This window comes from Euphorbia lathyris, chromosome 8, assembly GCF_963576675.1.
Source record: "Euphorbia lathyris chromosome 8, ddEupLath1.1, whole genome shotgun sequence".
Classification (NCBI taxonomy): domain Eukaryota; kingdom Viridiplantae; phylum Streptophyta; class Magnoliopsida; order Malpighiales; family Euphorbiaceae; genus Euphorbia; species Euphorbia lathyris.
The window spans coordinates 6,107,804-6,135,696 of record NC_088917.1 but is presented as its reverse complement, the minus strand read 5'-3'; the positions used below and the strand labels follow the sequence as shown (position 1 = coordinate 6,135,696).

Sequence of the window (27,893 nt, the reverse complement as noted above, 5' to 3'; positions counted from 1 at the left end):
TCCTCGAATACATAAACATGTTGAGTCTGTTTTTGATTTAGTTCACACTGATGTGTGGGGTCCTTGTCCTACTGTTTCTAAACTTGGTTATCGTTATTTTGTGACCTTTGTGGATGATTTTTCTCGAGTTACATGGCTTTATCCTTTAAAATATCGTTTCGATTTATTTACTATTTTTTGTACTTTTCATGCTGAGATTAAAACTCAATTTAACAAAAATATCTGTACTTTGAGAAGTGACAATGCCAAAGAATACTTATCTAGTACTTTTCAATCGTACCTTTTATAGCATGGTATTATTCATCAAACGTCATGTGTTGTTACACCACAACAGAATGGTGTTGCTGAAAGGAAAAATCGCCATTTACTTGAAGTCACCCGGGCTATTATGTTCCAAATGCAAGTCCCGAAAGTTTTTTAGGCAGATGCTGTTTCCACTGCTTGTTACCTCATCAATCGTATGCCTTCCGTTGTTCTTCAGGGTCAGATTCCATACTCAATCTTTATTTTCTCTTACCCCTTGTATGTTTGGGTGTACTTGTTTTGTACACGATATTCATCCTCAAGTCTCTAGACTTGACCCCAAATCTCTCAAATGCATCTTTTTGGGATATTCTCGCAGTCAGAAAGGGTACCGTTGTTACTCTACATCTTTGGGGCGCTATCTTGTTTCGGCCGATGTCACGTTCTTTGAGAATACACCTTTCTTCCGTCCATCTTCCCCTTCACCCTCTTTCCCTGCTGATACAACCGATGATGATTTTTTGATCTATACTGTAAGTGAACAGGTTGTCCCTCGTCCTCCAATTCGTCACGTTTATTCTAGGCGTGTGCGGCATGCGGTTATGGCACCTGCTCTAGAACTAGACACCAATGATCCTCCATCATCTGTTTCGGCTCCAGATCCTCCACCTTCATCTGAACCCAGTCTTGATCTTCCTATTGCCCTTCGAAAAGGTACAAGGTCTTGCACTTACCCTATCTCCTCATTTGTCTCTTATAATGCCTTATCACCTCCTTCCAAGTGTTTTATAGCTACCTTAGATTCCATTGCAATTCCAAAATCCATTTTAGAGGCTATGGATCATCCTGATTGGCTAGAGGCAATGAAAGAAGAGTTGAAGGCACTTGAACAAAATCACACTTGGGACCTGGTGGACTTACCAAAAGATAGGAAGCAAATTGGTGCTCGGTGGATTTGGACTGTCAAGATGAATCCTGATGGTACTGTTGCTCGGATGAAGGCTCGCTTGGTTGCTAAAGGCTATGCTCAGACTTATGGTATTGATTATTTCGATACTTTCTCCCCTGTTGCCAAACTCACTTCTGTCCGTCTGTTCATTTCTTTAGCTGCCACTTACAATTGGGAGCTTTATCAACTGGACGTTAAAAATTCTTTCTTACATGGTGACCTGAATGAAGAGGTTTATATGGAGCAACCTCCTAGCTTTGTTGCTCAGGGGGAGTCTGGGAAGGTGTGCAAATTAAGGAAGTCTCTGTATGGTTTGAAGCAATCTCCTCGTGCATGGTTTGGTAAATTCAGTGCCGCTGTAATGGAATTCGGCCTACATAGAAGTGCATATGATCCCTCTATTTTCTACTTCAGTTCTAGTTCTGGATGCATTCTTCTGGTTGTGTATGTTGATGATATCATAATTACAGGAAGTGTTATTGCTCGGATTAAGAAGTTGAAGGAGTTCCTTGGTACTTGCTTCCAGATAAAGGATCTTGGTCCTTTGAAATACTTCTTGGGAATAGAAGTATCTCGCAGTAGGAAAGGAATTTGTTTAAATCAGAGAAAATATTATTTAGATATGTTGAAAGATGCAGGTCTAATTGAGGGAAAGACTTGTGATGCTCCAATGGTGCCCAATGTGAAGTTGAAGTCCGATGATGGTGACTTACTCAAAGAACCTGAAAAATACAGGAGATTGGTTGGCAAACTAAATTATCTCACAATTACTCGTCCTGACATTTCATTTCCTGTAAGTGTGGTAAGTCAATTCATGCCCTCACCTAGGACAACGCATTGGGATGCTGTTACTCATATCCTGAGGTATCTAAAGGGAGCTCCTGGACGAGGCTTGTTATATCAAAATCATGGACATCACACTGCAGAAGGCTTTACCGATGCAGACTATGTTGGAGATCTGTCAGACAGACACTCTACTACTGGATACTGTGTATTTGTTGGGGAAAATCTTGTTCCGTGGAAGAGTAAGAAACAAGTGTAGTTTCTAGATCCAGTGCAGAATCTGAATACCGAGCTATGGCACAGGCTACGTGTGAACTTGTGTGGTTACGTCGTCTACTTGGAGAAATTGGGTTTGACCAGATAAAACCAATGAAGTTATATTGTGATAATAAAGCAGCTATCTATATTGCAAATAACTATGTGTTTAATGAAAGAACAAAGCATATAGAAGTTGACTGTCATTTTACTCGAGAGAAGTTGGAAGATGGTACTATCACAACTCCACATGTCAAAACCGGAAGTCAATTAGCAGATGTGTTCACCAAGGCTTTACTAGGAACTCGAGTCAATTATATTGGTAGCAAGCCGGGCATAATAAATATCTATGCTCCAGCTTGAGGGGGAGTGTTACAGCAATAGTTAGATGTAGGTAGTTGTTGGCATTTAAGGAATTAGTTGGGAATAAAGTAGTTGGGAATTAATTACTTAGTTTGTATATAAATACTTGTAATACTTTGAGTTAAATTATAAGAATATATTCTCTCAAATAACCTTGTGTGATAACATCCTTCAATTGCAAATTTATTTAGAAGTCTATATACAATCCATAATTTTTTAATTAGTAATTAGTATATTAATTTCATCAATTACTAATTATTCTTACATAAAAAAATTTTAAAAATTACATTAATTACTAATTAGTGTTTTACTAATTGGTCTTTCATAATTATGTCAATTGTTTTTTTATTAAAAATATTACTATAATTAGTATGTAGTACAATTTTTAGGATAAATCATTTATTAATCCTTATATTTTTATCTAATACATTATTTAATCCTCGTATTTTGATCAACCTTCTCATTCGGAAATCCCTACATTTCACTTGTTACCAAAAATCAATTAAAGATTTTGAGAAAGTTTCTAGTGTATTTCATTTGTTTCCTTTATTATTCTGAACATTCGCAAAAAATTCCTTGCTTTTAGGGTTGTATTTATTTCTTAATCATCTGATTTTCTTATATTCCTTAGTTAATTTCTCCGTGATTAGTCAACTTGTTCATCACTAATTACGCTAATCACGTTCTAGTTAGGATTATTAGTTCTTAACTATGAATTTTGAGTTTTTTCTCGCTCTTTTTTGGTAACATCTATCATCTAGGTCTAATGTCTAATCATTTATTTCCATCTTTCCCACTTGTCAAATTCCAAATCTTTCATTACCAATTTTCCGGTCCTTTATTAAACGACTTGTTTTCTCCATCTTTGCATCACTAGAGACCCTTGAAAATTGAACGAGTGTCAAGAAATAATAATGACAATGTCAAATCTTATTTTTCGAGTGCTTCTCAAACATCTACAAAACATGAACCGAGATGATGTGAAGCATGTTGCTGAATATACTGTTTTGCAAGTCTTGAACAGTGTGGTAATGTTAGCAGAAGTTGAGCCATTCGCTAAGCCAGGCTTTTATCGTAAGGTGTCAGATTCAACTCATGCGACATATGTATATTTATGTCGCATGAGTTGAATCTGACACCTTACGATAAAAGCCTGGCTTGGCGAATGGCTCAGCTTCTGCTAATATTACCACAATACTCAAGACTTGCAAAACATTATATTCAGCAGCATGTTTCTCATCATCTCCGTTCATGTTTTGTAGAAGTTTGAGAAGCACTTCGGGAACAAGATTCGGCATTGTTGTTACTATTTCTTGACACTCGTTTAATTTGCAAGGGTATGGAGTAGTGATTCGAAGACAGAGAAAACAAGTCCTTTAATAAAGGAATGTCAAATTGAGAATGAAAGATTTGGAATTTGGATAGGAAATACAAATAAAGGATTAGACATTAAACCCCGATGATAGATGTTACCAAAAAAAAGTGAGAAATGCTCGAAATTCATAATTAAGAATTAATAATCCTAATTAAAATGTGATTGGTGATGGACAAGTTGATTAATTACAGAGAAATTAACTAAGGAATACAATGAAATTAGATGATCATGAAATAATACAACCCTAAAAGCAAGGAACCTTATCGGAATGTTTAGAATAGATATAAAACTTTTTTTAAAAAAAATTCCACGTCTAATCATATGTTATTAATGAGTGATAAAGTGATTCACATGTGAGACGTAAATGACAAGATTCATGATCGAGTATACAGTTTGATGAATTATTTTTCAAATTGACCCAACTTGATAACGTTAGGGTTAAAATTGCTCTTGGCTGCTAACATTAGGAGTAAAATTACATCATTTGAGGCGTTATGGGTAAAATTACATCATTTTAGACGTTACGGGTAAAATTACTCCTGGTTGTAAACGTTAGGAGTATTTTTACACCTTATTCAAAAAAATTCTTCTTTTGAAAAATCAAGTCTATTTATATATAAATGAAAATCATTAACAATTATTTATATTTTTTATTAACAAGCTATTTATGGTGCTTGATTTTAGATGAAAATATGATTATTCGAAAATTAAATTAGTTGAGATATATGAATAAATTATAAGTTCTTAAGTTTTATTGAATCAAATACGTTAAACAAAAAGATAATTAATTAACCGTTAATATAATGAGCTAATGGCTAAACTCTAAACAATATTTGCCAAACAAAGCGAATGTTTCCTTCTCGTGTTTTTCTAGGACATCCGTCATCATCTAATAGCACTACTATTTTTTTTTAAATGAGATATTAATTGTTGGTATGATAATACGATTTACAAAAATGACCAGACTAACATGATATAGTTATTATTTTTTATTATATTTATATCATATAAAGCATATATAAAACGTAACACGATAATTTGACATGGTAAATCCAAACTTCACCAAATCATACAAGTTATTACAATGTATGTCCTTTGATGAAAATATAACTAGGCGCTTCAAGTGTTTAAAACCGGTGCAGTCTCCCATCTCTCTTTCCCTAGATGCTTAAAAACACCGATACGCTATGGAAAAATTTTATCATTCAGGAGATGACATGTCAGTACCACCGCTCGTGTATTACCTCATAATTAGTCCGGGGATTAGAAAGTCTCTATTCTAAGAAGCTCAGATATCCTCTTACTGTCCAAAGATCAATGATGATAATTTTGTCCTTTCAAAATTGTCCATGACCTGAAAAACCAAAAACAACCAATTTTTTATTTTGTTTATGTGAAAGGAAAACACAACAATATAATGGTATTCACATAAGTTGGATGGATACGGAAATGGACACTAACACCAGAAAAAATTATACAAAAACATAAACTAAAACAAATATGGATATGAAATGCAAAAACGATACTAAAGAGGAGTGCATGTATAACCAGGGACGGATCCAAAGGGGAGCAAACGGTGGGCTTGTGCACCCACTGGTCGCCGGAAAACCCCACAAATTCTATTAACTGTGTAAATCACTTTAGTTCATTTATATATAAAAATATCAATTTTAGCACCCATAAATCACGACAGACTATCATAAGCACCTCCTATCAATGATGCTGGATCCGTCACTGTGTGTAACATATATATATCAACTCACCATGAAACCTATCAAACAGACCATACAAGAAATGGAGTAGGTCTAACATACATACAACACTTCCAAGTTAATCATAAAAGCTGATTGCGCCCGAACTTTGAAAATGACTAATTAACTCCTTAAACTTACTTAAAATGACCTATTGACCATTTGAACTTTCGTAACATGACCTATTAAACTCTTGAACTTGCTAAAAGTGATAAGTGTTAAACTTCTTCAAATCATTAAATCACCACTTGGAATGCCATATATGATAATCACATCATTTTAAATAAGGGTAAATTACACTCGTAGATCCTGAACTTTGCACTTAAAAATAGTCATTATGTTAGCATAGTGTAAAGTTCATGGGCCATAATGTTGGGTTTTAAAGTTCATAGATTATAATGAAAGTAAGTACAAAATTCAAGAGCATAGTTGTAATTTACCCCTCTAATTGATCATATTCAAAATTGGAGAGGTAATTTACCCCTTTAAATACATATTTTCAGTTTTATACTTCGATACAGGAAAAAAAAATGAGATTCCTACTTCTACAGTTTAAGATATATTAAACTAAATTATTATTTGGACCCGATAAAATGTTTGTGTTTGCCACCTCACCTGTTATGTTCTGACATTAACCTTCTAACTTATAAGTTATAGCAATTAATCACATTCGGCTACCAACATATAACAATCAATCACATTTGGTGCAATTTAGACGGAATAACACCAATGTAAGTAGATCCGTCAAATCATGGCTGAGATGATTGCTAACTGGGTGGAGTAAAACCGATGTTCTCCAAGGTTGTAGAAGCGGACAAACAAATGGTTTTCAGGTGTGAAATATTAAATTAAAAGCAAAATATTATGACAGTTGTACACTTGTATTGCCATTAGCAATCATCAATGGCAAACATTTAACAGATCGCGCTAATATCAATTTAAATTGGACCAAATGCAATTGATTGATTGTTATTCGTCAGGGCCAATGTCACATAATAATAGATCATGAAGCAAAAATAACAACAACAAAGTCTTAGTCCCGAAATGATTCGGGGTTGGCTAATATGAACAGTCATACGAAACCGTGAAATCACGTCGTGTCAACAACATAAATTCTCTCCCTCCACTCCGTCCTATCCACTATCATATTTTCCTCAATCCCCAATAAACTCATATCACTCTCAATTACCCTTTTTCAAGTTTGCTTAGGCCTTCCCCTACCCTCACCATTGCATCCCTTTGCCACTCTCCAATCCTTATAACCGGCGCATCAAGCGCTCTCCGTCTTACATGTCAGGAGACAAACACGAACTTTTTAACATGTCAGAGCTAAAAAATGTTTTAAGCCATTTAAACATACATCCTGAGAAGCTATATGTTAACCACCATGACTCAAAGAAGGTGGGGCCTAAGGAGTTGAGGGTTTATACTAGGAAGAAGGGCAAAATGGGTAATTAGTTAGGGGAGCGGATACCTTTGTCTGTAGTAGGTATTAGTGGTATTTAAAGAAGGTGAGGGCTGAGGGAAAGGTAGGGATTTGTTTAGTTATTTTGGGAACCACCTGTTTGTGGCAGGAGTGGTGGGGCATAGTCCCTGGGTCTCTTTGTCTTGTAACTTAACTGTTAAGGGAGACTCCTTCTACTGTTCCATTAATCAATTGTTCTTTCATGCTCAATATACTGATATTACTCATCTAGCTAAGTATTTTCTTGCTGAGTCTGGGTATTCTTTAACAATTTGGTCCGACCTGCCGGATGTCAAACACCAGCGGCGACTTGGATCCATGGATCCAAACCAAGTTCGATGCTAATGATGCTAAGTTTGTTGGGATAGAAAAACAACTTACAAGCATGGGCAACCAAGCTTCCATAGTTTCGCAAAACGTTTCTTCTTTGCAGATCTTAACAGAGGAAATTCGCCACCAGCTAGTTAACGTACTGAAGAAGCTCGATAAACAGCCACAGAGCGGAGAGGAGTCTGTTGCGCGAGACCGTGAAGTTAGAGCAACACGGGCGGAAGGGAGCACCGGCGACGCCCTCATAACCGGAAACCAGGCCACCCCAAGACCAAGGAGACAGTTGGAGTTGGGAGGATACACTCCGAACAGCAGCACTAACCCGGTCGTCGGTGAGTCATTTTTTGCAGGGAGGAGAGTGAAATTACGCATGTTCGATGGGATAGACCCAAGGGGATGGTTGACGAGAGCGGAAACATACTTCCGGATTAATCATACTCCGGTGGAGTTTTGGCTGGATAACACCGAGATTTGTATGGAAGGAGCCACCATTAACTGGTTTAGCATCCTTCGTGATTCTAATCCAGATTTCACTTGGGAAATCTTTAAAGAAGAATTTTTACAGAGATTTGGCCACCTTGACATGCCGAATCCGTATGAGGAACTGGCTTCCCTTCAACAACAGGGTACTGTAGCTGATTTCATTGAGGAGTTTGTGTTGGTGGCATCTCTGGTTCCTCGCCAACCAGAGTTACAGTATGTGGGCTACTTTGTGAAGGGGCTGAAAGAGGGAATACGCAACAAGGTCAGGATGCATCACCCGTCAACGAGACTGGAAGCAATGAGACTTGCTCGGACTGCAGAATCAACGATCGACAAAGAAAGAAGGGGCGGTGCGTTTTTGGGAGTGGGATCGAAGGACAGGGGTGGTAGTACAAGTCACGTGACTACCAACACATGGAAAGGTTTTAATTTATCCAGACCTAGTAATATGGGCCGAGAAGGACACAAATGGGCCGGGTCAGCAAAACCTAATTATGGATCCAACACTGCTCCATCTGCAATTTCTTCAGTTGCGCAAAACTCATCCATTTTGCGTAACAGGGGAACCAAGCACATAACCCAAAAAGAGTGGGACGATCGTAAGAAGAAAGGATTGTGTTTCCGGTGCGCACAGCCTTACTCGCCCCAACATAAATGCGTAGAAGGAAGTTTGAGGATGTTGTTATTAGCGATGACAAAGAGGTAAACGAAGAAGGGGAAATTGTCATAGCCGAAGCAATCGAAGAAGAGGGGAATGGCGAGTGTCAAGTGTTAGAGTGGAATGGTCTGGCCAGAAATCATGATGCAAGTTTGAAGACACTCAAATTAATGGGGTCGATTGAAGGAATACCGATCTCCATCCTAGTGGATAGTGGAGCAACGCATAATTTCATATCCGGCCGCTTGGTTAAATCGTTGGGTCTCCATGAGGAAGAAGGGCGAACAATTGTTATCCGAATGGGGGATGGGTACAAAATTAGGGTTTCTAAGCATTGCCCAAACCTCAAAATTGGGATGGGTGATTTTGAATGCGAAATTAAAGCCCTCGTTTTAGACATCTGGTGTTTAGATGTAATTCTGGGAATTGATTGGCTCCAAACTTTGGGTGAGGTCTGTCATGACTGGAAGCTTAAAAAAATGAAGTTCTGGAGAGATGGAAAACAAGTTGAGCTTATAGGGACATACCCTAATCATCATGAGCCACCAGCTTTACAGGTGTGGTTAGAGGATGAGGGAAAAGGCAGGATGGAAATAAAGTCAAAGGAAGAAGGAAGGCAGAATGCAATGGAGGGGGTTCAATTAGAACAGATCGAAGAAGTATTGGGGAAATTCAAGTCAGTCTTCGCTGAACCTAGGGGGTTGCCGCCCCCACGCAAAACTTCACATGCCATCAATTTAGTTCCAGGAAGCGGTCCAGTGTGTGTCCGTCCTTACCGTTATCCTCACTACCACAAAGACGAGATACAAAGGCAAGTAACAGATATGCTGGAACAGGGCATAATCCGAAATAGTAGCAGTGCCTATTCGAGCCCGGTTTTACTAGTAAAAAAGAAAGATTCATCATGGAGGCTATGCGTGGATTATCGGGCATTAAACAAGGTGACGATTCCGGATAAGTATCCTATTCCGGTTGTAGAGGAGCTCTTAGATGAATTGCAAGGATCCCGATACTTTTCTAAGATCGACCTCAAATCAGGGTACCATCAAATACCTATGAAGGGTAGTGATGTCGAGAAAACAGCCTTTCGAACTCATAACGGGCACTATGAGTACCTCGTGATGCCATTTGGGTTAATGAACGCCCCGGCCACTTTTCAAGCAACAATGAATGACCTGTTCAGGCCTCTTTTGCGCAAATCGGTGCTAGTATTTTTTTACGACATTTTGGTTTACAGTAAAACATGGGAGGAACATATTAGATAGTTGGAAATAGTGCTGGAAATCTTGGGTTCTCATCAGTTCGTAGCAAACAAGAAAAAGTGCCAGTTCGGGGGATTGACCGTCGAGTATTTGGGGCACGTCATTACAGGAGAAGGGGTGATGATGGATCCGATGAAAGTTGAGGCTGTTGTCTCATGGCCGGTTCCGAAAACAGTCAAGGGAGTGCGAGGGTTTCTTGGCTTGACAGGGTATTATAGGAAGTTTGTGGCAAACTATGGTAAGATTCCGAAACCGCTAACAGAATTAACGAAGAAGGATGGGTTCGGATGGAACCAAGAAGCTCAGGCAGCCTTTGAAACTTTGAAACAAGCTGTTACACAAGCTCCAGTATTGGCTTTGCCGAATTTCTCCGAAAGTTTCAACATTGAGTGCGATGCTTCTGGACGAGGGGTGGGGGCAGTCTTAATGAAAAATGCTAGACCAATTGCATATTTCAGTAAAGCTCTAGCAGACCGGAACTTGGCTAAGTCCGCGTATGATAAAGAAATTATGGGATTGGCTTTAGCAATTCACCACTGGAGGCCTTACTTATTGGGCAGAAAATTTCGGGTTTTTACCGATCAAAAAAGCTTGAAGCATCTCCTCAGCCAGCGTATAACTACTTGCGATCAACAGAATTGGGTATCAAAGCTCTTGGGATATCAGTTTGATATTTTTTACAAGCCCGGTAAACTCAATGCAGCGGCTGATGCGCTGTCTAGACGCGAAGGAGAATTAATGTGGGTTACAACATATCCACGATGGGAGGATGGTGCCCAGCTAATTAAAGAAGCAGAAAGTGACCCTCAGTTGTGTAAAATTCGGGCTCAGTTACAGCAGAATCCGAATGCAAAACCGGGATTTCAAGTTCAGGCGGGGGTGCTGCTGTATAAGAATAGATTGGTAATTTCTGCAAACTCAGTCTTAATCCCTTCCCTCCTACATGAATTTCATTCTTCACCAGTCGGGGGACACTCGGGGTTTTACAGAACTTACAGACGTTTAGCAGCTAACGTCTACTGGATAGGAATGAGCAAGACAATTCAAGAATTTGTGAGAAATTGTGATGTGTGCCAAAGGTTTAAGGCATCTACGTTAGCTCCTGCGGGATTATTACAGCCATTGGAGATACCTGAAGTTGTGTGGACGGAGTTATCAATGGATTTCATTACGGGACTGCCAAGATCGAAGGGTTATGATGCGATATTCGTAGTGGTGGACAGGTTGAGTAAATACGCTCATTTCCTTCCCTTAAGGCACCCTTATTCAGCCAAATCAGTCGCTGAGCTTTTCACCAAGGAAGTCATTCGTTTACACGGCATACCAATTGCAATTGTGAGCGATCGGGACCCTATTTTTATGAGCACATTTTGGCCAGAGCTGTTTAAATTGCAGGGAACTAAGCTGCAGTTGTCCTCCGCTTATCATCCGGAGACGGATGGGCAAACCGAAGTCACTAACAGATGCCTCGAAGCATACTTAAGGTGTTTCGCCGTCGAGCAGCCACAGACATGGGCTAATTGGTTGCATTGGGCAGAATTTTGGTTCAATACAACTTATCGAGTGTCATCGGGCATGACTCCGTTCGAAGTGGTTTATGGCCGAAAACCACCCACCCCTTTCCAGTTTGTTCCAGGTGAAGTAAGGGTGGAAATGGTAGCAAGAGAATTAGCGGACAGAACTCAAGCTTTGGTTCAGTTGAAATATAATTTAAGTAAGGCACAGCAAGCGATGAAAGTTAAGGCTGATCAGGGCAGACGTGATGTGACTTTCGGGGAGGGAGATTGGGCCTACTTGAAGTTACGACCTCATAGGCAGCAGACGGTAGCAAAACGGATCAATCAGAAAATGGCAACAAGATTCTATGGTCCATTCCAGATTATCCGTCGCATTTGGGAGGTAGCTTATGAGTTGCAATTGCCGCCACAGTCAAGAGTGCACCCGGTATTCCACGTCTCAATGTTAAAGAAAGCAGATCAACCAAGAACAGTGGAACCATCTTTGCCTGCAGGTTTTGAAGTTGCAATCGATGATTCCATTCGTCCGAAGCAAGTTTTGGCCACGCGCATTACCGACAAGAAGGGGGAACGAGTTAAGCAATGGCTTATTCAGTGGCATGGCAGAAATGCAGATGAAGCTACTTGGGAAGATGAAATTATAATCCGATCTCAGTTTCCTTCTCTAAGTCTTGAGGACAAGACTGCTCTTCCAGGGGGTGGTAATGTTAACAACCATGACTCAAAGAAGGTGGGGCCGAAGGAGTTGAGGGTTTATACTAGGAAGAAGGGCAAAATGGGTAATTAGTTAGGGGAGCGGATACCTTTGTCTGTAGTAGGTATTAGTGGTATTTAAAGAAGGTGAGGGCTGAGGGAAAGGTAGGGATTTGTTTAGTTATTTTGGGAACCACCTGTTTGTGGCAGGAGTGGTGGGGCATAGTCCCTGGGTCTCTTTGTCTTGTAACTTAACTGTTAAGGGAGACTCCTTCTACTGTTCCATTAATCAATTGTTCTTTCATGCTCAATATACTGATATTACTCATCTAGCTAAGTATTTTCTTGCTGAGTCTGGGTATTCTTTAACACTATAACATACTCTCCAATGGCAATTTTGTGTTCCAAAATGTTTGAACATGACAGAGGATTACCTATAAAGCTGCTCGATAAGAACAAGCAACGCAATCTGGTGATTTAAAACCATGGATGACAATCTGATTGATACATTAGCACGCTTTCTTATTCTTTGTCCATGGCCGTACGGACCACCAATACAGAATGATAATCTTGAAGCTCCCTGCAGATAAGGAAACCTATCACGTCATTGTAAATTATGTTGCTCAAATTAGATAAAATAATTAGGGCTGTAAATGAGCCGAGCCGCTCATGAACGGTTCGGCGTTCGGCTCGATAAAAGGTTGACCGGGTTCGGCTCGATTTATAAACCAGCAGAGCTTGAGCACGGTGAAACATGTTCGGTTATAGGTTCATGAACATGTTCGATTATAATGTTTGTGAACACGCTCTCATGAGTAAGCTTGGTCCAATTATTGTTTTAATAATAGTATTTCTATCAAGGGAAAAATTTCAAATAACGTAATTTTGTGTAAACTTTAGTCTTGTAGGTTTCAAAACTACGTAGTTTTGTGTTACAGAAATTTCAAATAAACATAATTAATGGGTTGTTCGCAAGCCACGTTTAGAAATATATTTAACAAGCTGCTCACAAGCAAAGCTTGTAAACAAGCTTGCAAGTAGCTCACGAACAAGATATTGAGCTTGAGCTCGAGCTCGTCAATTTTCTAATGAGCCAAGCATGAGCAGGCCAAACCTCCGCTCCGCTCAATTAAAGCCCTAAAAATAACCATTAGAAATGGAAGCATGTCCTCACAGTATTGCCTGCATCGGCTACCAACTCAGCCATCTTCTCAGACTCTATATCTAATCCATGCTCATCCAATATTACAACCTACAAGTAAATCACTGCTGAAGAGAGAACACAAATACATAAATAAACAAGCAATCGGAAACATCAATTTATAAAGGGATATGGTACCAGAATGACCTCAAGGTTTTTAGGAAAGTATCAATTTAGCCCCAACATGCAAAATAGCATCATTTTAACCTTAAGATTTGCGAAATGGTACCAATTTAGCCCTAGATGACAGAACTTGGGGCTAAATTGGTATCATTACAACCTACAAGTAAATCACTGCTGAAGCAAGATCACAGATGGATAAATAAACAAACAATAGAAAACATCAATTTGTAAATATGTTTTTGAGAAAAAATCCCAGAATCCAGAATTTTCTATTTCTATTTGTTAAAGTGTTTTCTGGGCATTCATTAACCGATAGTTTTTCGGAGGAAAATAGATTTAAATACATCCATGGTCCCTGAACTATAGCTTTACTAACATCTGGCCTCTAAACTATATTTCGTGACATACAAGTGCTTGAACTTTAAATTATAGTAACATTAAAGTCCAAATCAAAGCAAATACATTAAAAATCAAAGAAATGATGATCTAGAAATAGACATTTGACCATAATTTAATGCGAGTCTATGATGCAGTCAAACTTGCCAATGACATCATTTTGTTAATTTTTTAGACAGATTTTCTTTGATTTGGACTTCAATATTACTGTAAGGTAAAGATTCGGCGCTATAATGCGAGTAGCGGTATAGTTCAGGGGCTATGGATTTATTTTACCCAAGAAAAATGAGGAAATGGTTAGTGAGAGTATATATTACCCAGTCATCAGAAGTCATAAGCTTCATGACTGCAAGGTCTTCATCATCAACCTGAGCCCTATCATCACTGAATACAAGATACAAATCAGACAAAAGTTGTTACATGGTCATGGTAATGCGTGAAACAACTCGGAAATCATAGATATTAACTATGTTGAAACAGAAATGGAAATGGACACCGGAAAATGTAATTTTTAAACAAATATAGCTAAGAAACGGAAATGGAAACGGAAAAGAAACTGAAAAGGAAAAGGAAATGTTGAAATTAGAGGTGGCAAAAGTACACACAACCCGATTACACGACATAAAACTGACACGCAATTTTAGTTTTGGGTTTAGCTTAGTAGGCAATATATCATTTTTTGGGTTGCGACACAAATTTTTGGGTTGGGTTAAGGTTGACATGATACCCAAAAATGACTGGGAAATGAAAATTATTGTTATATTTTCTCATATTTTTACAAGTCACCTCTATTATTAAAGATAATAAAATTACAATTATTAAAGATAATAAAATTACAATTATTACTTATAAACACGACTTTGAACCTCTTATATTGTTATAAACACATTACATGACCCCCAATATGATATTAGGGACTTTTAGATGGTTATTCTTAACATATTAATAAAAAAAAAAACATAAAATGTTTAAAAATTGTACCATATCCTTCTATATTTTTAAAAGTAGTCATTAATATATGTACATAGTACAATTACATGTGACCCAAAAACATGACACAAAATCGACACTAACCTGATTATGACAAGAAAGTTTTTGGGTTGGGTTAGGGTTAACTTATTTTAACACTAACCCGAACTTGACACGATACGAGCCCGATAATTGCACCATCTAGTTAAAATGCTACTAAAGAAGAGTTTATGTGCAACATATAATCATTCTAAAGACAGAAATAAACAAAAGTACCGAGCATTTTTAGGATTAGAGCGAATTTGAATATCATCTATGGAGGTGTAATATTTGAGCTTGCCAATATACTCTTCTACTAATAATTGTACTCCAGGGGACCTTTTCTTTCCCACTGTGATTATCCGTGTGGGCAGTGCTCTCTATCCAAAATGAAAGGGGATTAATTTGATTCAGAATATCAAATTTGATTCTGAGAGCAAGGAGGAAGTTTGTGGTTTTTGTTTACCACTGATTGACCAGAGTATTTACATTGCCTTCCTGAAAATTCCCCAAAGTTAAAGTGTAGCGAACATTAGACTATTATCAGTATTGCTAAATGAAATTTTATGAATGATTCCAAAGAGCACATGGGAGAACCTGAAGCAAGAGCACAAAAGCAGTTGTTTATGTGAAATCCACTGCAGGTTGAGATTGCCATTTCTGATTATCTCAAAAATAAACTGAAAAACAGAAAAAATTAAAAGGATATAAGTGACATCCATGCATTAAGAGTTGTTAATATAATGCTTAAGATATCATAAATCAATGGATGCAGATTATTCTTGCAAATGGTAATGGAAAATGACACATTCAACTATTCACCTAAACAATCTTATGGCACATTAACTCGAAGATTGCTTTGTGATAATTGGCATACAAACTAACTATAGAACAAGGTTAGTTTTCAATGTACTGTGAAATTTTGCCACTATCGTTTTATGTTGGCCTTAATACATATCCAGCCCCTCCAACTTGCATCCAAATGCGTAACGACCCACTAAACTGTTTGCCCCCTCAACTTGTTTAAACTTCCACGGCTAACCCCTTATTTCCACGTGGCATATAGTATAGAGCACTCCATGTGTAACAGCCTAGTCCGATACAATTTAGATATTATTCGTGATTTTGGCCGAATCCCAGTCCTTGTGCCTCGCGGCTTTAAAACGCATACATGTGTTAAAAACACATATTACTAATATAGCTCACTCACTCCCTCCACATTTCCCTATTTTGCCAGCACCACCCACTCTGGACTGGTTTGTCACAGTATGTGCCACTGGGAGTTTAAGAATGTTGAGGTGGATGAAAGGTCATTTTAAGAAAGTTGAGTTGGCAGGAAGGGCGTACTAAGCAAGTTGAGCTAGCAGATTTAGGGAGTCATTAGGTGTTTGGTTGCAAGTTGGAGGGATTGGGCATATTAAGCCTTTTTTGTTGCTTCATATACAATGTCGACAGACATAAAATTCAAGAAATAGAAAGTGCTTAATACATTCCTAAACCACTATAAAAATCATTTTTTCTTTTTACTTTGAAAACGTCCTATTTATCCCTAAATTTGCTTAAATTGACCCTTTGAATTTTCTTAGATGGTCTATTAGGCTTCTAAACTTGCTTATAATGATATGCACTTCAACTATAGATTTAGGGAGTCAATAGACCAATAGAGTACATAATCCATGAACGAAATTGCACCAATACTTCAAATAAAACAAGAAGTTTCCAGCCCGAAACCCTAAACTACCACAAGTCGTTGCAACCTAAGCTGAGAAAATAAGAGAAATAGCTTGCACATATATAAGGAGCCAGGAACGGATGGTCGCTGGAAAACACCAAAAATTCTATGGAATCGTACTCTACGGGGATTTAAATTTTTTTTAATGTAAAAACACCATAAATCAACAAAGACACCACAGGCACCACACACAGTGAACTGAATGGTGCTTGCACTCAAAACTGAACTCAATTAGGCAACAAGTATACAGAGAATTCACAAGTTCGAGTTCCAAACCTTGCCCTAAGTATAGAAATGAGAAATTCATTAATGCATAAGATAATGGAAATAAGGTACCAGTACAAATTTCAGGTGAATAATGAGAAATTCATTAATGCATAAGATAATGGAAATAAGGTACCAGTACAAATTTCAGGTGAATGTAGAAATTGTGGATGAAGATGACGAAAGCTATATATATATATATATATTGAGAATAATACCTGTTGAGTGTTGATTCAGACTCTAATCAGCTCGCCTCGAAGCATGAACTGAAGATAGGGAGAAAACAGAACACCAGAGAAATCCGATTATCCTAAATAGCTACAAGACTGAAAATTAGAGGGAAATGGGCTTAAAAACGACATATTGCATAAAACGACATGACTGTAGAGTTCTTTTGCTCTCAAAACGACCAGAGTATCCTGTCGTTTGGTAGTATGGGCCTGACTCGGTAGAGCCTTCGGGTTTTACGGCTAAAAGCATATGAGCTTAGCCCGCTGTCAATTTAATGAGGCTCAGATCGAGTTGAGATTACACTTAAAATCTGGCCCACTAAAAATAGATTCACCTTCTTTTATTTATTTATATATATATACACACTACACGTCCCATAACTCAAAAAAAAACCAGAGACAAAAAACCAGAGACAATTCAAAGAAAAGACGCTCGATACGAAAACGCTCCTTCACACCACCGTCCCTCACCTCCGCCGCATGGAACCTCCTTCGCCCGCCGCAGGGAGCCTCCTTCACGCTGCAGGGTTTCTAAGAGGGCTCGCTTTGTCTCAGAATGATTTCAAACGAGAATGGATGGATGCGATTGAGTTTTGCTGAAACCTAGCTTTCCTCTTCTCATCGCCGCACAGATCCATGACACCGCCGCACAGATCCATGACTTCAAATAGTTTATATTAATTAAAAAGAAAGACATAAAAAAAGATTGTTCCTGAATTCAATTGGATAAAACCATTGCCGCAGGTTCATCCGTTTCTAAATGGATTGGATCTGGAAAATCTCGGTTCGAATTTGTTTTGCAGATTTCTGTTTATTGTTTTTTGTTGATTTAGTTATTTCGAGATGTTGGATGAGATCCAGTTGAAGATTTGAATTTCGTGATCAGTGTGATTAAGTGATTTTCAAAGCTCAAATCCTTTAATCTGTGTAATTTAATGTTTTGAAATTAGTTAGTTGAAATCGTCTCTCCGCGTGGAGTGGTTTTTTGGTCTTCTCTCTGTGAGAAGTTTTACGTTTTTCCTTCTTTCGATCGTTTTCTGATCGTAATTCTCAAACCCTACCATGGATAAAGGCAAAAGTGCGATGGATGCCTACGCTAGACTTTGTTTGGCAGACGATAAGGAAATTGGAATTGAAATTGCAGAGGAGCAAGTTCTGGTTGAGGAGGCACAACCTATATTTCTTGTTGTAAGGCAATTTTTAGCACCAAAACCGGTGCACTTTGAGAGTATGAAATTAACCCTGGCATCGATTTGGCGGCCTGTAAAAGAGGTTATGATCACTGAGACTGACATTGAAGGGCGCTACCTCTTCCAGTTTTATCATGAGCTCGATATGTTTAGGGTTTTAAACGACGGACCTTGGACGTTTAATCAAAACATAATTATCGTAAAAAAACTTGAACTGATGGAACAGGCGTCACAGCTCGATATGTTTGAACTTTTAATTTGGGTACAAGTGGCTGATCTCCCGGTGGGATTCCAGACAGAATCGATTTGTAAGCTTTTAGGGAATCAGATTGGACGGTTTATTGAAACGGACCCAAAGAATTTTTCTGGTGTAAGACGAAGTTATTTGAGAATAAAGGTTGCCCTAAAAATTGATTCACCTCCAAAGAGCGGACAGAAAATAAAATGCAGTGGTGGATCATGGTTTTGGGTGAATTTTAGATACGAAAGACTACCAGGTTTTTGTTTCTTTTGTGGTGTCATCGGTCACTCAGACAAGTTTTGTGCCGCATTGTATGATCAGGCTGAGCGACCATCTGAGAGACAGTATGGTAGTTTTCTTCGGGCTGTAATTCGCAAATCTGGTACTTTAGTGGGCAGGGATTGGCTTCGTGAAACAATGGAGGATGGGGGTGAGGGGAGCTCGATCAGCATACACCAAACCACTGAGCTTGTAATCAGTAAGGAGGCATCTCTGGGAATTTCTGTAACTTCTAAGGATGACACATCACGGAAAAATGCAGGTTTGGCAACAAACTCAGTATCCAGACGACCTCACAATGCAAAAGACACAACAGGATCAAGTTTGAAGAAACTTGATTCACAAGGAATTGAACATGATCTTAAAAGACCTAGAACCGAGATGCAGGAGATGGAAGTTGATGCCGAAAACAACTCAAAAAACGGCTTTGGGGCGGGACCCGGTACACAGGCCCGCCTATCCCAATGAGTATCCTAAGTTGGAACTGTCGTGGGCTAGGCAACCCACGTACAGTTAATGTTCTTGTGGACCTGGTTAGGGTTCATATGCCTATGGTTACTTTTTTAATGGAAACTATGATTAAAGAAGAGAAAGTGATAACGGTTTCTAAAAAACTTGGTTATAGTGGATACTTTATTATCGATGGGCCTGGTCATGGGGGTGGTCTTGCTTTACTATGGAAATAAAATATTTCGGTCACCATACAATCTTCATCTCTTAATCATATTAATGCTTTTATCACTTTTCCAAACATACCAGTTTGTCGTGTTACTGGTTTCTATGGATTCCCGGAAAGACAGCGACGGAGGGCCTCATGGGATTTGCTGCGATCCCTCAAAGACCAAGATGGTTTACCCTGGTGCTGTATCGGGGATTTTAACGATGTGCTGAGTTTGCATGAGAAGCGAGAGGGGAGAAGTCAACCTAATTGGCTTATTGAGGGATTTAAGGAAGCTGTAGAAGCGAGTGGTTTAGGTCTAATCCCTATGGACGGTCATCCATTCACCTGGGAAGTAGGGCGTGGCACAGATAGATGGATTGAAGAAACTCTCGATCGTACCCTTATCAACACAAAGTGGAAAGAATTGTTTGCTGACTCTAGAACCCGGAACCTTGCAACTGTGTCTTCTGATCACTCGGCTATCTTTCTAGAGTGTAAAATGTGGCTTCACTGTTCTGGGATTAAATGCTTCCGATTCGAGAATGCATGGCTTCGGGAATCTAATTGCACAGCAGTTGTACATCAGGCGTGGATGTCCGAGTCGAGTAGTTCGATATCTGATAAAATTGCGACATGTACTGAGGCTCTGAAGGGGTGGAGCTCCTTGCTGGAATCGAATTTCAAGCAATCCATGGATATTTACAAGACCCAGATGCAAGGCTATAAAGGTAGGAGGGATGTATATGGTATGGAGAGATATAAGCAAGCTTCACAGGCGTATTTATCAACTTTAAAAAACAAGATGACTTTTGGAAGCAAAGAGCTAAGTTGCTTTGGATGAGGGACGGTGACGCAAATTCTCAGTATTTTCATGCATACGCATCTGACAGAAGGAAAAGAAACAGTTTCTCGACACTAAAGGACTCTAACGGGATATGGCGCACAAAATGCAATGGGATGGACGATATATTGTCTGAGTATTTCAATGGAATTTTCACCAGTATGGGCAATAATGATTCTGCTTTACTACCGTATGTTCGATCCAGGGTCTCCCCGGAGGAAAACGAATTACTGTCTCATGCATTTTCTAGGGAAGAAGTTAAAAGTGCATGCTTTTCAATGCATCCTGAAAAAAGTACGGGACCTGACGGGCTCAATCCGGCCTTTTTTCAGCACTTTTGGAACATTGTGGGACATGATGTATGTGAAGCATGCTTCTCTATTCTCTGAGCTAATAGGCTTCCACCGACGCTTAACGACACTATGATCGTGCTCATTCCAAAAATCAACAAGCCTGAATTTGTCTCTGATCTACGCCCGATTGCACTTTGCAATGTATTATTTAAGATTCTGTCAAAAATGCTAACTAACCATATCAAGGTAATCCTCCCATCTATAATTTCTTCAACTCAGAGTGCATTTATTGTAGGAAGATCTATATCTGACAACATTATAGTGGCATATGAAACAATCCATAAGTTAAGAGGGCTTAGACAAGGAAAACATGGGACCGCTACTCTGAAGTTAGACATGAGTAAAGCATACAATCGTATTGAATGGGGCTTTCTGGAGAATATGCTTGTCAAGATGGGATTTAACGGAAGATGGATACAATGGATTATGATGGTGGTATCTACTGTCTCATATAAAATCGTGCAGGAAGGTAGAGAGATTGGACCTATTATCCCTAAACGGGGACTGAGGCAAGGAGATCCTTTATCTCCTTTCTTATTCTTAATTTGTGCTGAAGGATTATCTGCATTATTATCAGCTAAGGAACAGGCTGGTTTAATTCATAGTGCTCGGGTAGCTAGAAATGCTCCAAAAATCTCTCACTTATTCTTTTCAGATGACATCTATTTGTTTTTTCGAGCCAATAAGAGAGAGGCAATGGTGGTTCAAGATTGTTTAAGGTGCTATGAACAAGCTTCGGGTCAGTGCGTGAACTTCCAAAATTCTTCGGTATTTTTTAGCGACAATTCGTCAATTGAAGATCGGTCAGATCTATGCAACGAAATTGGGGTTGCTGAAGTTGAGGATATGGGATTCTATTTGGGAGCACCGATTGTTGTTGGAAGAAGTAAGATGCAAGCATTCAGTTTATTAAAAGATAGAATTTGGAAGCGGATCAATAATTGGAAGGAGAAATATTTATCCCGTGCGGGGAAGGAAATCCTCATCAAAGTTGTGTTGCAATCTATTCCAACTTATGTCATGAGCATATTCCTCATGCCTATGGAGTTCTGTAATGATATTAACAACATGTTGAATAGGTTCTGGTGGAATTCATCCTCCTCAACATCAAATGGAATCCACTGGAAAGCATGGGATAAACTTTGTTGGCCGAAAGCTAACGGAGGATTGGGCTTCCGGGACATCCATAAATTTAATCTCGCTCTTCTAGCAAAACAAAGTTGGCGCCTTGTTACGAATTCGGATTCTCTAATAGCAAGAACTCTAAAAGCAAGGTATTTTCTTAATGTTGATTTTGTACAGGCTACCCTGGGGCACAACCCTTCCTTCATGTGGCGCAGCATCATTGTGGGTCGAGGGATCTTGATCGACGGATTGAGGAGGAAAATTGGTAATGGAGAATCCAGTTCCATTTGGAACAACCCTTGGCTGCCGGATGATCAGAACCCTTTCCCAACAAGCTCGGCTGTAACGACTTTGCCCTCAGGACTTGTCAAAGATCTTATGGGTGATCAAGGAAATTGGAAGAAGGAGGTTATTAACAGCTCATTTTGTCCACGGGATGCCAAACTCATTTATTCCATACCGGCAAGGCATACGCGTGTTGAAGATTGTTGGTTCTGGCCATCTGATAAACTGGTGCTTATACAGTTAGGAGCGGATATTTTCGGGCAAGGGGACTGACATCGTCGAATCATATAAATCCGAACGGAATAAATTGGAAGCTGATATGTAATTTGAAGGTTGCCCCGAAAGTCAAGAACTGTTTATGGCGAATTTTTACCAACTGTCTGCCAACTTTGAATAATCTTGCAATTCGTCATAGCTCGCTACCTAACTGTTGTCCGGTGTGCGGAGCTTTCGGGGAAAACGAGTTTCACGTGTTCATAAGGTGTCCTCGAGCTGCTCGGGTATGGAAATTATTGTTCAAAGACAATCGATTTGATCTAATCACGAATTTTATCCACTGGTTTACAAATATCCTTGGTGATGTAATGATGGATTGTAACCTTATTGCGATGATCTGTTGGCAACTATGGAAGGGCACGAAATGAAAAGGTTTGGAATGATAAATTTCGAACGCCTGAGGAAATATTTCAGACCGCCACTACTGAACTAACGGCTTGGGAGGCAGCGCAAAGACATCACCCAGATCAACAAAATCAATACACGGGTGCTTTGTGTAAATGGAATAAACCGGTTGCAGGCTGCTACATCTGTAACGTCGATGCAGGGGTAATTGGATTAAATAATTTCTGCTCTTTTGGCTTCCTTTTACGCGACTATCAGGGGTGATGCTTTGCGGCAAGCATGGGTTACCTTGCTGAGATAACAGATCCACCTTTGGCTGAGGCAATGGCAATCCGCGAAGCGCTATCATGGATCAAGAATTATAACTTAAGCCATGTTGAAGTTCAGTCCGACTGCCTGATGGTGGTACGGGCTATTCAGCTCCGAAAAAGTCAATTATCTTATTTATCTGATGTGATACGTGAGTGTTGTGATTTGTTGCGAGATTTGAACTTCTGTTCGATCTCTTTTATTAAACGATCAGCGAATTTAGTAGCCCATGGCCTAGCTAAAGCTGTTACTTCTAGTTCTGTTCGTGGTGAGTGGGCCTGTCCACCACCGTTTATTATTGATGTGTTATCTTCTTATTTAAGTTAATAAAAGTTACTCTTTATTTCAAATATATATATATATATATATATTTATTTATTTTCTTTTAATTATATTATATAAATTTCATAAAAAAATATTATATAAATATATATATATATAATAAAATATGATATGATATTGATAACTCGGGGAAAAATCCTTGATCGGAGCACGTCCCTGTGAGGCGCCGTTGGGATCGGCCGGGGACACTCAGATGCCAAAGTCAGTAAGGAAGATCAAGAGAGCAAACTGAATTCACGAAGAGTAAGTGAATGTGTACCTTGATAGCCTAGGGATGTAGGCTATATATAGTTAAGAAGTCGTAACCTTCAGCAACTAGAAGGTCTCCATTAATGCTCCATTAATGGCGGTTACTGGTTACCTTTAAGCTGGCGGTTACTGGTTACCTTTAACCTGGCGGTTAGCTAATTGATAGCTCATTAATGGTCTTTATGGCCGAGTCGGCGGTTTGCCGTTACTGTGATGAATCAGGTGAAAGAGGAGATTCGCCTCATAGGTTCGCCAGCGGATCTCACTGAGCTGAACCGTGGAGATCCGCCATCCGGTTCTTCTTACAGCGTTCTCAAGGTGAATATCCCTTTTGGTCCTTGGGATAATATTCTGTCAGTAAGATGAATATCCCTTTTCGTATTCATTGATCCGTCAAGGCGTATGTACGCTCTCCTTGAGAGCTATGGCGGGTCTCCGCTACTCGCTCTCATCGGGCGTATCTCGTTATGGCGTATCTCGCCATGGTCCACGTGGCGTGGCATAATGCTAGAGACTCCTTCCTTTTCCTCATTATTTGCATATTCTCCCCTGCATTAATTATCATTAATTCCACATTAATCATGTATAAATATCTCTTTTAGAAGGAATAATGGTTTGCCATTATTTCTATTAATTTTCCCTTATTCCTTATTCAAGAATAATTTGGGTTGTTATCAGAAGCCCCCCCTAAAGGTATAAAAAGCTCTTTAGGGCTGTCTAAATGGTGTTTTATTTTTCTATCTTGGAGGAAAGTGGACCCGCCCTAGATGGGGGATCATATATGGAAATGATGCGCCTTTTGGGGCTTCCTTATGCGGGATCTTATGAACAAGATGCGCCCTATGTGGGATCATATATGGATATGATGCACTTTTAGGGGGTTTTGCTTCCTTGTGGATAGGTGGCCAACCGTATCCATTGTTATCCTCTAGGTGTTTCTTGAGAGTTATATTTCCTTTAGAAAGGAATAACCTGCCTTTTATGGGACCATTTGTTCCTACCGCATAGGATTATGATTCGCCTTTAGGGACTTATTTTCTTCAGTTCTGCCATATTGAGGAGAATGACCCGCACTTAGGGATCAGTAAGAATGATCAGCCATTTAGGGACTTTTGTGCATTTTGTGGAGGCGAGACTTTGTTATTTCTATGATGAAGATGAGGATTCATTACTTTGATGAAAACGAGACTTCATTGTTTGGATAAAGACGAGACTTCATTAATTGGATGAAGACGAGGCTTCATTGATTGGATGAAGACGAGGCTTCATGAATTGGATGAAGACGAGGCTTCATTAATTGGATGAAGACGATGCTTCATGAATTGGATGAAGACGAGGCTTCATGAATTGAAAGAAGACGAGGCTTCATTAATTTGATGAAGACGAGGCTTCATTGTTTGGAGATGAAGACGAGGCTTTATTACTTGGAGATGAAGACGAGGCTTCATTATTTTGATGATGAAGACGAGGCTTCATTATTTGGAGATGAAGACGAGGCTTCATTAATTGGATGAACCCTTTGCTTTCCAGAACTATTTTTACTAATGCATTATATCTTTTAGCAAGTAATTTTCTAGAATCTGGTTTAGGATTTCTCTGATTGTTTAGGGTAGGTGGCCAGCCGTACCCCAATGTGTGAACCTTTGTGAAGGTTTAGAAGCTTTTATTCCTGGTGAGGAAGTTAAGCTGCCTTAGACGATCGATTTGCTTCCTATCTTTGAGGTGAATCGATCCGCCGCCAGGTCTTGAGACTCTTCTTTGGGAAGAGTATTTGAGAGTGTAAAGTTCTCATGTCTGAGAAATGTTTTAACTCTGTCTCTGACGGCAATCAATTGTTTCCTATCTTTGAGGTAGATCGATCAGCCGCTGAGATTATTGTTCGATTGTTTGTAAAACTTAAGTACAATTGTTTTAATCCTTATGGTCGCCATTTACTTTTACATTTGCGTAAGTAAATATATAAGTTTGTAGGATTTAATATGGAGTAGGTGGCCAGCCATACTCCGTTGTGCGAACCTTTGTGAAGGTTTGAAGCTGTTCTATTCCTTCTAGAGGAAGTAAAGCTGCCTAGGGGATCAACTTGCTACCTATCTTTGAGGTGAAGCGATCCGCCCGTAGGACTTGTGAACCCTTCTTTGGAAAGGGAGTGAGAGAGTGTAAAGTCCTTGCGTCCAAGGAATGTTTTAACTCTTTCTCGAATGGTGATCATCTAAAGATGGATCCGCCCATGAGAGTGTTCTCCTATCTTTGAGGAGAAAGTTGAGGGTGTAATGATCTCATGTTTGAGACGATTTTAACCCGCTTTTGATGATGGTCAATCCTTTTCCTGTCTTTGAGGAGAGAGTTGAGCTCATTTGAAAGCTCCTGAGGGTCTGTGCTTCTTATCTTTATGGAAAGGGGATCCGCCCGTGATGGGATCAATTGTCATATCTTTGAGGTAATTGATCCACCTGTGGAACTTTTCATTCGCCAGCCACTGGGCGTATATCAGCACTAAAAGCTAGGCAAATGAATATAAGAAGTATGGCGAGAAAGAATAAATTATAAAATATAGGATACTATAACAGTTTAATGCATATATAAGAATACGTAAAAATACTGATTTTTAGGCCTATGGTTCCGTCTTTTCTGAGCAACTAGAACCGCATCCTCAATGATGTTTAACTTATGAGTAATCACATCTGGGCTTACTCCTGTGGGGATCTCATTCTCCTATGTAAATACGCTTTCAGACTCAATGAGAACTTTTTTAACATCCTCTTTGATCTCAAGTTTTAATCCTTTAGCGATCCGCACCCGCTTTCCATCAGGAATAAGGAGCATTTCTGTGTCGCCCAAATCTGTAGTGACAAGTTAATATTTCTCACCTTCGTCCTCTTTGGATTGTGGGCGGATTGATAGTGACGCCGAGTATAAGTCTCTTTAGCCACCTTTTGGTTCCCGCTAATCATTACTCCTCCTTTGCTGGTGGGAATGTACATTGTCAGACGATGGATGGAAATTAGGGCTGCAACCTCTGGCCCTTGGTCTGGATAGTGTGACCCGTCACTCCAATGATGTCAACAATGGTTGTTTCTATTTGGATCGGATCAACCTTTAGTTTGGCGAATGCACCTTTGGTGATGACATTGCGAGAACTGCCCGTGTCTTTACTCGCTTTATTTTATCTCCCATCCTTGAATCTCCATTGTTACTACCAATGCATCTGCATGTGGAGAGATTACTGGACCTGTTTCTGCAAAAGGAGCAATGGAGGGATGTTTTATCCAGAGCGGATATTTTTGCTTTTTCCACGGGTGGCTGATACACTGGTCCATCTGCTATGACATTAATGACACTTTTGAATTTATTTTTGGGATCTGTCTTCTGCTTGTCATCTTGTTATTTGTTATTCTGGACAAAGCTATCTAGTTTGCCAGCTGCCAGCAAGCTTCAGTGTGGTGGCCAACCTGTAGTATGCTTTGGCGTTTCTTCCAACGGTTACATGCTCCCCTCCTTTGGGTTCGGGATATGTAATGTCCCGCTTATATTGATTCTTCTCTTTTATATTGTGGCAAGTTGGAAGCTTTAATCGTTTTTTCCGCCTCGTACCCCATGATCCGCGCTGTGAATGGCGAATTCCTATTAACTGGATGGCGTATCTTTCTGAATTGTTCTCTTGTCTATCCAGAGCGGCATGTACTCGCCTTTCAATCTCATCATCCATGTGTTCAATGTTGAATCGTGATGGTGAAGCCGGCTCTTGATCTTGATCTCGATCATGTTGAGGTTATGCTTGGAGCTATGGTTTAACGCGGATGGATGTTGTCACAATCGTGGGAGCCGTTTTATCTAGCTTCGAATATCTTGTCTCCGCATCCTTCAACATTTTGCTAACATAATAGATGGAGAACTGCTGACCTTTTTCTTCTTGAATAACCACGGTGCACATAGCTTTATCCATGACAGATTGATACAAATGCAGGCCTCCCCTTCAGATTGGTCTGCTCATCAAGGGTGGTTCTGCTAGGAATTGTTTTATACCTTGATATGCTTGTTGACAATCTTTCTAGTATGATGATCCGCCCGTTCAACCTCTGGATCTTTCTCACCCATAGTGGGGCTTTCATTTAGGTGCTCTTTTCACCTTTTTCCTCGCATGGCTTTTATTTTATCTGGATTTGCTCTAACTCCTTTTTGTCCAATGACATAGTCAAGGAATTTTTCTGAAGTGGCTCTGCATATACACTTCTTTGGATTGAGCTTTATTTTTCACATCAGTGTTTGCACTGATTGTAATAGCAACTCCCTTGTACCTGTGGGTTAGCACTGAAAGA

The 27,893-nt window shown here is 39.4% G+C and overlaps 2 protein-coding genes across 3 annotated transcripts; one reads left to right on the top strand and one right to left on the bottom strand.

The window, feature by feature from the left end:
- Positions 1-4,942: 4,942 nt before the first annotated feature.
- LOC136202453 (putative RNA methyltransferase At5g10620) lies at positions 4,943-17,162 on the bottom strand. 2 transcript variants are annotated; one of them, XM_065993083.1, is made up of 8 exons: positions 17,070-17,162; positions 15,453-15,535; positions 15,322-15,353; positions 15,093-15,235; positions 14,165-14,231; positions 13,302-13,379; positions 12,562-12,707; positions 4,943-5,322 (listed from the first exon to the last, which is right to left on the bottom strand). In XM_065993083.1, the coding sequence occupies exons 2-8, from the start codon at positions 15,511-15,513 to the stop codon at positions 5,283-5,285; spliced, it is 567 nt and encodes a 188-aa protein (XP_065849155.1). In that variant the 5' UTR covers positions 15,514-15,535; positions 17,070-17,162; the 3' UTR covers positions 4,943-5,282. The 2 variants fall into 2 exon arrangements, with proteins under 2 accessions (XP_065849155.1, XP_065849156.1); XM_065993084.1 differs by lacking the exon at positions 13,302-13,379.
- Positions 8,199-9,920, top strand: LOC136202452 (uncharacterized). Its single transcript, XM_065993081.1, has one exon. The coding sequence runs from the start codon at positions 8,652-8,654 to the stop codon at positions 9,918-9,920; it is 1,269 nt and encodes a 422-aa protein (XP_065849153.1). The 5' UTR covers positions 8,199-8,651.
- Positions 17,163-27,893: the final 10,731 nt, after the last annotated feature.

What these genes read in the sequence shown, in the direction of transcription:
- LOC136202452 (XM_065993081.1), top strand. Translation starts at nt 8,652, where the DNA reads ATGCGTAGAAGGAAGTTTGAGGATGTTGTTATTAGCGATGACAAAGAG.
- LOC136202453 (XM_065993083.1), bottom strand. Translation starts at nt 15,513, where the DNA reads ATGGCAATCTCAACCTGCAGTGGATTTCACATAAACAACTGCTTTTGT. An exon ending in AATACTCTGGTCAATCAGTG is followed by an intron (nt 15,236 to 15,321) that starts GTAAACAAAAAC and finishes CATTTTGGATAG; the next exon opens with AGAGCACTGCCCACACGGAT. An exon ending in TCTAATCCTAAAAATGCTCG is followed by an intron (nt 14,232 to 15,092) that starts GTACTTTTGTTT and finishes TCTTGTATTCAG; the next exon opens with TGATGATAGGGCTCAGGTTG.